This window comes from Anopheles stephensi, chromosome 3 (assembly GCF_013141755.1).
Source record: "Anopheles stephensi strain Indian chromosome 3, UCI_ANSTEP_V1.0, whole genome shotgun sequence".
Classification (NCBI taxonomy): Eukaryota; Metazoa; Arthropoda; class Insecta; order Diptera; family Culicidae; genus Anopheles; species Anopheles stephensi.
This window is the reverse complement of record NC_050203.1, coordinates 27,561,214-27,574,381: the sequence shown is the minus strand read 5'-3', so window position 1 is coordinate 27,574,381 and position 13,168 is coordinate 27,561,214. Positions and strand designations below refer to the sequence as shown.

Here is a 13,168-nt window from a genome sequence, read left to right as displayed (position 1 = left end):
GAGTCTTAGCTCATCGCGAGGAAGTAAAATATTTAATTTTTATTTTATTGATCGTAAAAGATTTCTAATTATGATTGAATCATTTCATCCACCTGTAAAGCTTTAACCCGTGCCTGTATCAGTTTTGTTTAACTCTGTAACGCAACAAAGTCTGAAGGACAAGCAATTACTCAACTTTTAATTGAAAGTCGTTGCGACTCGTCTATTTTTTATTGTAAAAAATTATAAATTTTAAAAATTTATAGTATGTTCGTAAAACATTTAATTTAATTTAAAATTGAAAAATCTTATCAACAATGTGTGCACGGGTCACAGTGATGGACAATAGAATAATTCCATCAAATATTTTTCAAATCTTAAAAATGAGGTTATGATATCGATATGCATAGATTCGAAATAAATACATTTTTTTCAATTTTAGTTGAAAGTTTTGGGAAAACGATCCTATGTTTCGGTCACTCTACTCTAATATTTATTCTGAGAGTCTTTTACAAGCAATCTACTCGGAGTATGCTGAGTCGAGGCGATTGAAGTCTCTTAGACTCAAAGCCTCTATAACTAATAATAGTATTCTGAGTATTTCTGAGTTGTTATTGGCATAAAAATATGGCCAAAATATTTTATAGTTCAGGATTTCCTCTTTGTCTATATTTCAGCTTGAAAACAGTCCAGTTTTGTCGTGAAAAAATGATTGCCGTTTAATATGGTATTTTATGAATGAGACGATATTGATCATGTTTTACTGTCCATCACTGTATATCCTCTCCAGAAAGTATTTTTCTCTAATGTCATAAAACGATCTTAAATAAAGCTCGTACCGGATTTCTATTTCCTGTTGTTTTCTTATAAACAATTACCAATCGAAAGGGTGAAATAAAAAAAAGGCTTCACAATACCGGCCCATGGTTGCGTTATCTGGGTGTTTTACTAAAAACAGCCGGAAAAGCGCCAAAAACAAGAGGAACAAAAAAACAACAACACGTCGGAAAGTTCCACCGTGAATTCCCGTGCTGTCCCGGGCACCAGCTTGTACCCACATTGGCAAAGAAAATGTTGATGCTAGTTGATGGCTTTATGATGCGACCTGCCGTGAGGCGGTGGTTTTGTTCATGCTGCTATTGCTTCTGCGCCTCTTGTTATTGTTTCTAGTCTATTGCTCTGTTGTTCCTCAGGTTGTCCAGCAAAACCTCGCATGCTTCGGTATTTCCAGTGGTGTTCTAGATTATGTTGTCGCCTATTGTTGTGCGACTTTGTTTCCTTTACCCCGCTGGTGGTAGGGGCTACCCGGACATACGAAACTGCCCTTTTGCTTTACCGATAGAACACGCTACTACCCCTTGAAGGATGTTGCTGATGCTGCGTGAGGATGCTATAAAAAGGGGACGGGTACGGAAAGGGCTGGCCCCTTGTTTCGTGTGGGCCACCCCTAATCGAACGGGCCATTATTACACACTTACAGGGCACGCACCGAGCCTATTGTGTGTCGGCATTATTGTCCTGGAATTAGGTGAAAGGAAAGAGCAAATAAAAAAAAAAGCACCAGAAATACCTGTTCAAGGGCAGGTCGGGGTGTTTTTTTTTCGGTAGGATATCTCGGTCTGTCTGTCTGTCTGGGCGGGGTAGGGAGGAATGGCCAGAAGAGGAAGCAGGAAGGTCAACCTATATTTGCTACCACCAACCAACCAAACCCCCTTGGTACCAGCATCATTATCGAGCCATGAAGAATCTGTTTTGACTTGTTGCACGCGCGTCCGGATCATTCGCTCTGGAAGTTGCCTTCCTGCATCCCCTTACGAAGGCTCAAATTCACACCAGAACCCATCGTGTGTGTGTCTGTGCATTATGCTGCTAGCAAGGAGAGCACAAAAAAAAGAACCACCTCGAGGGGACCCACACAATATTTCGATGCGCTACAACGCCAAAACAGTTGGTTCGTTTATGCTTTTTGTTGCTGCACAAAAGGAAAACCCCCTTAACAAGGTGAGCTAAATCGATGCGGAGTTCGTTGGAAAAATAACGAGGTTTCTGCTTTTGGGAAGGGAAATTAGATTCGATTAGAATTCAGTTTTCTCACAATATAAACCGAAGCCTTTGTCTTAATGTGCTACTTGTTCCGATTTTCCACGAGGAAAACTCTTCCTGCCAAGGGTTCGATTTTACGGCCACTTGAAAGCACTGCTTCCAGCACTTCGCACAGTTGTTTAACCGATTGTGCTGATGGCTCCCGTGGTGAGGAAGTGTTCTAGTTCTGTAGACGGAGCTTTGCTAAACGGGCAACCTGGGCTGGACCTCCGGGTGTAATAATCCACCATTAGTTGCGGGTTGTTCTTCACCGATTGTTGTACTGTTCGCGTGTGCCTTGGGTTAGCACCGACGCGTGGGTTCTGGTTCGCTGTTACCCCGTGGCTGGGCACCGCAGGCGTAAAGCTAAATCAATTTCATCGGATATTAATTTCATACGAGCTGTGTGTGTGTGTGTATTTTTTGTTTCGGTTGTTTGTACCATTTTATTCACCAGTTCCAGCGCTTGTTTTTCCCATCTCGTGGGTACTCCCGATTCTCTTGGATGCGCCTAGTTAGTGGTTGTTAATCGGCTCGCGACTCACCGGACTCACCTCACCAGAAGAGCTTCGGATAGCGAAATTGGGCTTGAGCTTGAAATAATTCTCCCGCCGCAACATCCGGACCGAAGCATTAGAAAACATTAGTGGGAAACGAAGGGAGTGGAATCGATGTGGATAATTGTGGTCGGGCCTTTCGCGTGGTGGTGATGGGTTAAGCATATCAATTGGTAATGGCGAACCAACCCGAGGTAACGAGCGTCCGAAAAAAACAAGGGTTCCAGCAAAGGAAGAAAGGAAGACGCGACTCGATTTGCGATGGTTTTCAAAGAGAAGAAAGATTCAATTGCGATGATGGCTTGCGGTCGCGGAGGTGTGTGTGTGTGCAGAGCTGGTCTCTCTGGGGGGAGATTGATTCCCGTATGTTGGCGATCGGTGGGGTTTTTACTGAGCTTGTAATTGATATCCTCCTATTACTAGAAACTGTGGAGTCTCGTTGCGAGACGAGAAGGAACATCGTTTTTTCCCTCCACAAATTTAATCTGTCTAATGTCTAGTCCGTGAGAAATGATCAGAAAAAAGGGGGGGCAGACTTGGTAAAAAAAGGAGCGGAAGAAGTATTGATTCAATTTGTTTTGCGCGAAGTTTTACCGCGATACCGGTAAATGAAACGTTAATTATTTAGTTCTATCACTTTCCTACCTCTGTGGTCTTTGCCGAGAACTGCCATTCCCAGATCACACGCCACGGAAAACAAAAAGCGTTATGTTGGGTCCCTCTTCTCCGATGATCGATTCCATCTCGTACTATAAACGGGTAAAAATGTTAACATCACCAAAAAAAAGGTTTGCGTTTTCCACACACGCTTTTATATTCATCAGACACGTCTGGACGAGGCATGCCATAAAGGCCAGGTCCTCCTCCAATAGGACGCCAGCCAGTCCCGAGCTGCGGGGAGAGAAAATGTTATTAATAATTGTAATAAGACATTTTATATCCAAACGTCAAAACATAACCACCACGAAACCGCGCAACATCGCATCCATCCGTTGATGAGGAAGAGTTCAACTAAAAAATCAACGGATCGCTTCTCAGGATCGTTGGTGCGAGTCCGTGCAAGGGTAATGAGAACGAGTGGAGTGAAACATTTTATAAGATTCATTTATCATTATGATGATTTTTTTTTCGCGTTCTCGAAACATGGTGAAGTTGCTCCACGCCCGGGCAAGGTACGCTGAGAGGGCGAGTTTTTACTGCCTGTGACTGCTTGATACTTGCGTCCGAATCAAAGCGGTTCCATAACCATTCCAGCCAAGATATGGCACCGTCTCTCAATCGGACTCGGATGCGCACTAAGACAAGAGAAACCAGAACTCATTAATGCCTGCTCGTTGCTGCCGCCGACTAGCATTATGTGTGGAGGTAGGGGTTTTGACTCTGTCTCTTCCGTTCATTAAAAGGACTATTTGGACGTTGAAGCCCTCCACCAATCGATCAGATACCCTTGAGGCTCTCTCGGAGATTGCTTTTGATTCTAATAAAACCATAGCAGCATAACTTGATACCGGTGATGATGTGTCTTTGCATACCTGAGGATTCCTAATAAACTATTTTAATTATCATATGTTGTCTTAATGATCATACATTAGCTGTTCCTCGCTGTGTTAATGTATGTCTGATGCTTCGTTTTATTATTGTAATAAAACCGAGTTGGCTCGGTGAGTGATGTGCACAACTCAGCTCCACATTTATTAAATGACCACGTCCATCAATACACCGTACCTGATTGATGTAGTTTATTAATTGCACATTTGATAGGACGAGCAAGAAAACGAAAACTGCACAACGCCTTCTCCACCGTATGATTGATATGAAACCAGCAACAGCAGAAAGGCAATAAAATGGGCTTACTAAAATGATTGAAAGCACAAGGGTACGCCACCCGAAACAGGCAGGCCTGCCTCCCGTGAGATTGTTGGACAGGAAGTCTCGCTGCAGTGTGGGTTCGTCGCCTGTTTTATGTCGGTCGATACGATACACGACGTACGTTGGGTTTTTTTTTTAAATTTTGTTTTGTGTGAGGTTTTTAAAACATCCACCACAAACAGTCGAACAGTTCGGGCTGGCCGTGTTGCAGCCTGGTACTACTGCACCAGGAAAGTATGGAACTCCGCTGACCGACCACGGGTTTGGAGGTTTGAGGATTTTGATTAATTGTAGAATAATTACAGAGAATGAAATGGTGCGTAGTGCTCTGCCCACTGCCCCATCCAGTGGACCTCGCCGTTCACGCTTCGGTACAGTGCTCTGAAGTCTTACTGGGTTTACGGTGCGGTGTAGAGCACCTTACTGGAGCATGGCGCATAATGCAGTAACTCACCGGCAAGAATTTTGATTACACTTCGGTGGAGTACGCCGGAACATGCTGAAGGGGTTAGTGGATGTCGGTATAATTAAGGACATCGATCAGTGCCCATGTGTGTGTGTGTGATGTTGCGGGGGAAGGCCACCACAGCTAGTGTGTGTGGAGCGTTTGGAACCGTCCTTCGATACCGGAGGAATATATTAATCATAACTGCGCTTGTCTAGCCCGCTGATGCTAGGATAAAAATAGGGTTTTACATAGGAGAGAGAGAGAGAAGCGAAGTACCATGAAATGACAGACACGAGACCATAAAGTTCACTTGTGGGGCTAGAGTGCTTCAAATCAAAGCGCGTCAGCGAAAAACACAGCAAATCAACTCGGTATCGCCTTGAGTGTTTTAATTTCCCACGGTTTTCTGCCACGGTGTTTGACTTGAGAGGTATGTGTCCGTGTGTGTGTTGTGGTGAGTCTTAATTTGCAATTTTGATTACAAGAGTGAAACCGACGAAACGTAGACAAAATGGACCGTGGAGCATTAGCGCTGTTCACCCTCGAACATCGATGCCAACAAGTGGTCGGCGGTCAAGTGTCATCATCAATCCAGCGGACCTCTAAAACAATGTTGGCCGGTGAAGCGGTAGTAGTCTTCCGGCTGTTTCCGGCTGGGATTACTCCGCACCAACCACTTCAACCACACGCTGCTCACTTCCATTGAGCAGTTTGAATCTGATTTCGATTTATGAAGAGCGGGAGGCTTCTCGTGTCTTCCGAGAACAAACGTTTGGAGCATCATCATCATCATGACCGCTCGATCGATCAGGCACGATCCGCGCGTGGCCAAGCAACCAACCGCCAGGATAGGCACACACACACACACTTTTCGTAACTCATGTGTTTATCCAGAAGCACACGCCCATCGGTCGAGGGCCGGATGGTGTAACGGGTTTCCGAATCTCGTCCGAATGAAGTACTCTGCAAAAGGGGCTTCGAATTTGAATAGCCACAGCCCCCTTACAGGGGTACAGGATCGGGAAACCTCCCGTAGTACCACCTTTCATGAAGTGGGCAGGCCCTACGGTTTGCCGCCGTATTCGATTCCGTATCGGTTTATAGACTTCGGTTATAAATTAATATCTGAAGCATCTCAGGGTAGATATTCGCCCGGCCGCCACAAGCCTACCAGTGTGCGTGTGCGTGTTTCATGTGTACACTTGAGCCCGCCGAAGAACTACCAGAACCGCGTCAGGAGAGGGTTCCCGCTCGACAGAAACCCGCTGACTCATGGTGGGCGCACGCGTAGGCTTTGCCGATCATCTTCTTGCCCGATCATGCCCCGGCCTCTTCAGAACCGCCGGGGGCCAATTGAGTGGCGAGATCTTCGCGAGACGAAAAACACAAATGAAGGTAGATCCCGTTCATTCCGATGGGCTCATCCATCGGTTCTCTCGATCGGTTGAGATCATGCCCAATAGTTAACCGGGAAGATTTAGGGAGATCTTCAAGATTTTTCTGGATACGTGGGGATAGTTTTTTTTTCTTTCGGGGATACAACGATCAAACAACATTGCGCAGATATCAGAGATACGCAATATCAAACCAAGCGTAGGGGAAAGTAGCTACCCATCGGAAAGTCGCCTTCAGCCCAACCATCTACCAATGCTACCTCACAATGCTCATACATATTTCAAGTGGCGCACCTCGAGCATTAAACATAAACCTCTCGCGTGATTGAGCAGGCAATAACAGTTTGTAATCCTTTCTCCGGGAGCACAGCCCAGGGTGAAGGGTTTTTGATCGTCCAACACTTCAACGCACACCCGAACCCCGATGATAGTAGCATCGGTCTGGATGACCGGATGGGCGCGTGGTTCGTTCGGGTGTCAAGTGGTTAGCTTTTTTTTCGTGGATGTAGCTGGATTCTGTGCAGCTCAGCTTCTTGACACTCGTCGCGATATCAGCTGTGGAAGAAGCCACTTTTCGTCAGGTTGTAAATGACTTTGAGCTACAGACGGGGTTTTGTTTTGGAGAGGTCGTTTGTTGAATGAATCCGGTGGTTCGACGAGTCACAGAACAGCTGGAAGCCAAAGGAACGTCTGCCAGAACGAGCAGAGAGAGAGTGGAGCAGTTGAACGTTTTCTTGAGTGGAACGTCTTGAAGTGTGGAACCGGTAGCTTGGGTTTATTTCGGGGTCTTTAAAAGAGTAGCTTTTGCTTAGTTCCTAGACTTTATTTTGATGGTTAATATGACATCTTTGAGGTATTATCTGTTACTAATTAACCCGATAATCTTGAAGTCAGATACAATTCTTGGAACTAGGTGAAGAGCAGGCGATAAACTCTTAAAACAGTAAACTGAAACAACAATTACTTTAATGTTAGCTCCATTCATACTACTCGGTCGACGAGAAGCTTGCAAACAGTTACTAGCTTCTCAAGCCTTGCACCACCCTAGCTGTGCTAAAACGATGCTGGTCCAGATTCCCACCGAATGCTCCGGCAAAAACAACGGAGTACGCAGTTTCTCGGACTCATTGGCACATTCTCGCATAGTGGTTAGAGGCGAGCGGGTTAATCAAGGTTGCTCCCAATTGGAGTTTGCCTCTCGTCCCACTGATTGCGCGTTGCACTGTTAGCTGCAAGCTTCCAGGGCTGCATCCTCAGGAAGCGCCAAGATTAAGCACGGAGTCCCCCAGACAGGAAAGCAGAACTGCAGATAATCGCAGCACGATGGTGTTGCTGTTGCCTTCTCTAGGGGCGGACCTCTTTCAACGTTGGTCGGCAAACCGCTTGACAGATATCCAGCTGTGATCGAACACCGAACTAGAGAAAGAACCAGGGAGAGACGAAAACCAACCAAGAAGAGTCGTAGAAGTGCAAAAGAAGTAGCCTGAGAAGAAATGAATTCAACACCTCTGTTCTCCTGCTGCCCCTGCCTCGACGCATTGTCACTTGATTGACGCTCTAGCCAGCCAGTCAGCCAGCCTGCTAGCTAGGGCCGGGCGATTTCCACTTCCCACTTGGCTTCCAGATAATGAACATAATAGGCGAACCATAATCATAATAATTTGCTTACTGAAATACACATTAATTATGGTCGTGAGAATATCCTATAAATTATGATAAAGGAGGCACAGAAACGCGCTGCGAATGCGAACAGATTCGAGCACTTAATTGAATAAACATCGGTTTTGGTGGAGGCACACCAAACACTCTCGCCTGTTCGTCTGTCGGCAGGCGATGTGGTCCCTGGGTGCAGCCAGGCACAAGCACACAAGGCCGTTCCACATCGTTTAGCGCTGGTTAGATTTTTCCTTTCCCAAGTTTTTCCTTGAGTACGGGAAAAGGGATTAGGTGAGCGTGATCGCGTCGGGCCGCTATCCGGCCGGATTGGCGTGATGTTTCGAAATGTTAATCTACCCCTGAAGGGCGTCTCATCAAATCGGGATTAACTCGGCAGCTCCGGGAGTCGCTCCTGCTGTGTGAAATCATGCAACCCATTGTTTGGCGCTCGTTAGGCGATGATGTGGCAGCTGAACTGCAGTCAACTGAAGTCCTGCTCGTTACTGTGTTTTCTAGTTTTGATGCAGTCAATCGAAAGGACCTTCATTATGAAGCTAATCCGTTAATCTTTAATGTTTTATTTACAAACAGATAGAGCTACGGGTTTCCTTGGATTGAGTTAGCGAAACAGGGAGCTTTCCTTTTGAAGTTGATGCAGACTTCTAATTTCTGATTCGAAAGACAACCAACCGACGTGTCTTTAGAATCCCGTTTTTACGAAGACGGTTAAGACCGATTCTGAAGGGAAATTAATTAAACTTCCTCTCAGGAACCAGATCGCGAGCCTGTTCGTGTAAGCTCCTGCCGAAATGTGTTACAAACTGATACTAATAACAACCTTGAATGGAAGCTGTAAGCGAAGGCACACACAAACTCCCGACACTACCTTACCATTTACGGATGGTCAGGAATAACAGAGGGATGAACCGATTTTTACGACTGTAAAATTACTAACCGTACATCCTGTCCAATATCCGTGGGTATCCAAGGCGCAGGATGTGAGGAGCTTTCCCCGAATCCAGCATAAAAACAAAACCGTGTAAATGCTGCCATCGATTGACCGAAACCTTGGCTGCAGATTATGTATTTCCCATTGATAGCTCTTTTGATGTAGCTCAAGCCTCTAACCGTCTCCTTTTGTGTGCGGCATAAAGTTGCTAATTTATTCGCTCATCTTCGGGTTCGACCCTTTGCCCCTTAACGAAGCACACCGTGAAGATGTACAGTTTTATCCAGACAACAGCAAGCGCGTTTTCTAACAATGTGTGCAAGCATCGTCGATGCGACGCGGTAGGATTAAGCAAATTACAATTCTAAAGTTGGTCGTGTGAAACGTGTTGATGTGACGATGTTTGCTACCATTGACGCGGCACTCAATTAGTTTTATTGCGTTCCATTTTTTTTTGGGTAGATACAGAACCAGAGCCAATCACATTCAAAATGTGTTGGACAATCGGCACCGACCGATGTGTAAGCCGATTTGAGGGGAAGCATCATATAAGCCTCGATAATGTTGTGGAGATCAGTTTCAGTTTTATTGCTGCAAGTTTAGCAAAGAGAGTTGATGTTTTGATTACGGGGAAAGAAAGCAATGTTAATAAAAGCTCTTTATAATAATGAGTTAATTTACGTCTTTTTTCGCATCCATTTTAGGTAAGCAACAAGCACAAAGCGCTGAACCGTAACAGTGTGTGGCAAACAGTGAGTAATACATGTATAATAATATATTTCTTAAATATGTTTTCGGAATATGTTTATTACACTCTATTATACTGAAAATGCTTGCAACAAATCTTAAAACACAAAGCCAGAAAAATCAACCGACTATGGGTCAGATAAGTGCCTGAGCAAAGAGGGCCAACGGCCAACGTTGTACCTTTGCCGTGTTCATTCGCTTCGTTCATACACTTTGATTGCGCCCAGCAACAGTGGCGGCGTACCTTATGAGACTGTGGAGGGGTGGAAAATATAAATTTAACTTAACTTTTTATACGCGCCGGTAATACGTACGTGCCGGGAAATGCTCAACCCCGGCGTGAGAGGCGTGTCAAATTCAAATCAATCTATGTTGTACATTTATATCCATCCGCCGGTTGTCTGGATCGTATTGTTGCGGCTGCAGCACGATGTTCAAGCACCAACGGAACACGATGATACGATGCGATGATGATGATGATGATGAGTAGCCTCATAAAACTCTTGGTCACACCGGTGGTGAGTTCAGCTTGCCAAAGGAATACCGCGTGCTGTTTGGCCGAGCGAGTAACGTTTGCCTGCAATCGGCAAGTGCATGTGGAGTTTCTCTTCTGCGTGGACGATCGTGCAGAGTTAAGAGAACGAATTTTCACTTATTGGTATGCATATTTCGGAAATAGTTTGAAAAAGTTTATTAATAAACAGGAATATTTATCCTTCCTTTCGATGATCGAATTCGCAACGTTCTGGCCCCTTTTTAATGCTTCTCATTTCCGTGTGTGACTTTCAAAATGAAACATTTTAACGATATTGCAGTTCCCACGTGTCGCATCATGCTCGCAACACCTGTCCCGAGCCCAACCAAGCACACCAAGCAACAACGTTGCACACGATGGAGGCCACATCAAGAATGGATCATAAATCACGGGCAGCGCCGGAATCAGGCCCGCACGAATGCATTAGATTTGCTGGCAGGATATTACACACACACAGACATACATAAAACCACCCTTCCCGAACACATTTGGAAAATGAACCCGACCGGCTGCTTTACGCAGGAGATTGAAGTCATAAACGCTGTTGGACTTCGTCACAGATGAGTCAGACCATCCTTACCGAAAAGCCGATCGGGGTACGCCTTACCGAAAGAGAGTTTGGATTTTGGCCAGATTTCTTGACGGTGGAGTGAATGTAATTTATGTACCTGTGTAGTACGGGTAGTGCATGTGATGCATAGTTGAGAGTTTCTTGGGAAATTAATTTCACCCGAGAAAGATGTACACTAGCAGGTCTTGGGCTAGCAATGTAAGGTTCGATTGAATTACCTCTCCAATTTCACACCAACCTCGATCGCCCTACTCAAAACTATCTCCCCCATATCTCAGACATGCACGTGCGGGGTGTCCAAAACCTTGCAAATCAGCAATCGATGTTGTGGCTCGCTTTTTTCCCCTACTGCTTTCCTTTTCCCCATTTGCCTATGCATTAAACGATGATTAATTGCGTTTATTATTATGCTCTACACGATCTCCAACCGGGTCGGGTACGGGTCGCTTCCCGATCGACGAACTATCATTGCTTCTGCTGAAGCTGCTGAAGCCCACCAAGATCATCACTTTAAACGATCTTGAAGATGAACATAATAATGGCGCGCTTTGATCGTAATCGTTAGAGAAGAAATATTTGAAGCAAGTATTTAATACTTACCCCTTTGTGGGTATGTACCTTCACTGCGAATGTTTTCTCGTGTGTGTTTGAAGAGAAAGAGAGAGAGAGACAGAGAGTGTAGTGATCTTCGTTGGCAGATCGTTTAATTGGGTGAAAAGGGTATCCGCGCCCTGGCTGTGTACGTATCTGATCGCGAGATGATGAACTTTGAGATGCGAACGAATAGGGACTGGGATGATCCTCGAACACCAAACGAGCACAAGTGATGTGTGTAGATAGAAGAGGCATCCGTTCGAACTCCGGACCAGCAGGCGGGACTGATGTACGGAAACGTAAATGATCTCGTTATAGGCATTAAAATTATAAATTGTATTAATACAAATTAATTTTTCGTGCTAGCGCATGGTGCAGACCTTTCCACGTTGGTAACGATCTGATGATCTTTCTCATCTTCCACCCGAAGAGATCTCGTTCCCCGCGAGATGATCGAAATTAAATGATTGATTATTTTCCACGGTTTTTTTTGGTGGGGGGGGGGGAGGCAGCACGCCATTAAAGTAAGGAGCGGAGGCCGGAATGGGTGCGATGGGCCAACGACGACCAGGCAGAGTGGCCCGTCACGGAACGCTTCTAATTGACGATGAAAATAGTGATTTGATCTAGTTAATGATGCGCTACGATCTCGAAACGGTGCTTTCGCGATTTCGAACCAGGAACTACACATGATTCATTTAGTGAAGCAGTGTCAGAATACTAAAGGGAGAGCGAGGAGGACATCGGTACGTGGTATCGATCATACCCGGGTGTAACAGGAAATTTGGGAGAAATATTTTTTATCTCAAGTTCGGCTACCTCCACTACCGTGTCAATTTTTTCGGTGCTGAACCTCCAAACCAGAGTTTGTGGATGGGTATGGGCTGACAAGAATAACTGCCGTTAACTTACCAACTCTAAATCCAAATATACACACACGGGCGGCTAGAGAAGAACACGCAAGAACATCACATTGACGCTGCAGCATAGCGTCACAATGCGACGACATCGGTCGAAGGTGCTAAAAACTATGGCGCATCCTCTTTCTTGGTTTATGCTTATGCGATTCCGTTGAAGATATCCATCAATCAAACTCAACATTGCTGCTTGCGGTTGAAAGAGGCGACTCGTGGATCGCGATGTGTCCGTGTGCTACTCCTCCGGGATGGTGGTGGCTATTCTTACGTTACTTGATGACAAATGGTAACTATCGTGGTGTAATATCATTGCGAACACTTTCGGACCCGATTATCATTCTATTAGTAGCTTCATTGAGCAGGAGTTCAGTTTGATATTGGGTGTTCGGGGATAATCTTGAGGATATCTCAGAGAATAAAAAGTTTCTAGGCAATTGCAACAGAAGATATAGACAAGAGCTTCAGAGGGCTTCAGAATTCTATCACATTTAGGCCAATGTTTTCAAATGATATCACAAATGCATCACATTATTTCATAAAGTCTTAGGCACTATCTTCAAGGAATGAGGATCAACTTGCAGGAATATTTACTCTAGATACCCTAGTAACATGCATCCTTGGAGCTACTGACTGTGTGATATGTTGTAATGACATTGGACTATCATCTTTAAATCTTATCCTAAATGCGATATCATTCTGAAATCAGGTGATCTTGATACCGATTCCTTTTAAAGTTCCAGTTTTTTTTATCAACATATTATCTTGAAGCTTGAATCTTGGAGCTTACCCGTCATACATTATTTTCATAAAAGCATAAAACTCCCATCAAACGTTTAACAATGACCCCATAAAACTAGTCAGCCGGGGAAA

General features: G+C 44.9%; 1 protein-coding gene across 3 annotated transcripts in view; it reads left to right on the top strand.

Moving 5' to 3' along the window:
• Positions 1–13,168, top strand: part of LOC118511541 (protein dead ringer-like) — a 110,559-nt gene that overhangs the window by 52,178 nt on the left and 45,213 nt on the right. For 2 of the 3 annotated variants that reach the window (XM_036054746.1, XM_036054744.1), the window contains exon 5: positions 9,639–9,686. The exons of the other annotated variant lie outside the window; for it this stretch is intronic. In XM_036054746.1, coding sequence (XP_035910639.1) covers positions 9,639–9,686 — 48 coding nt within the window. The remainder of the gene's footprint in view (positions 1–9,638; positions 9,687–13,168) is intronic. 3 annotated transcript variants of the gene reach the window in all.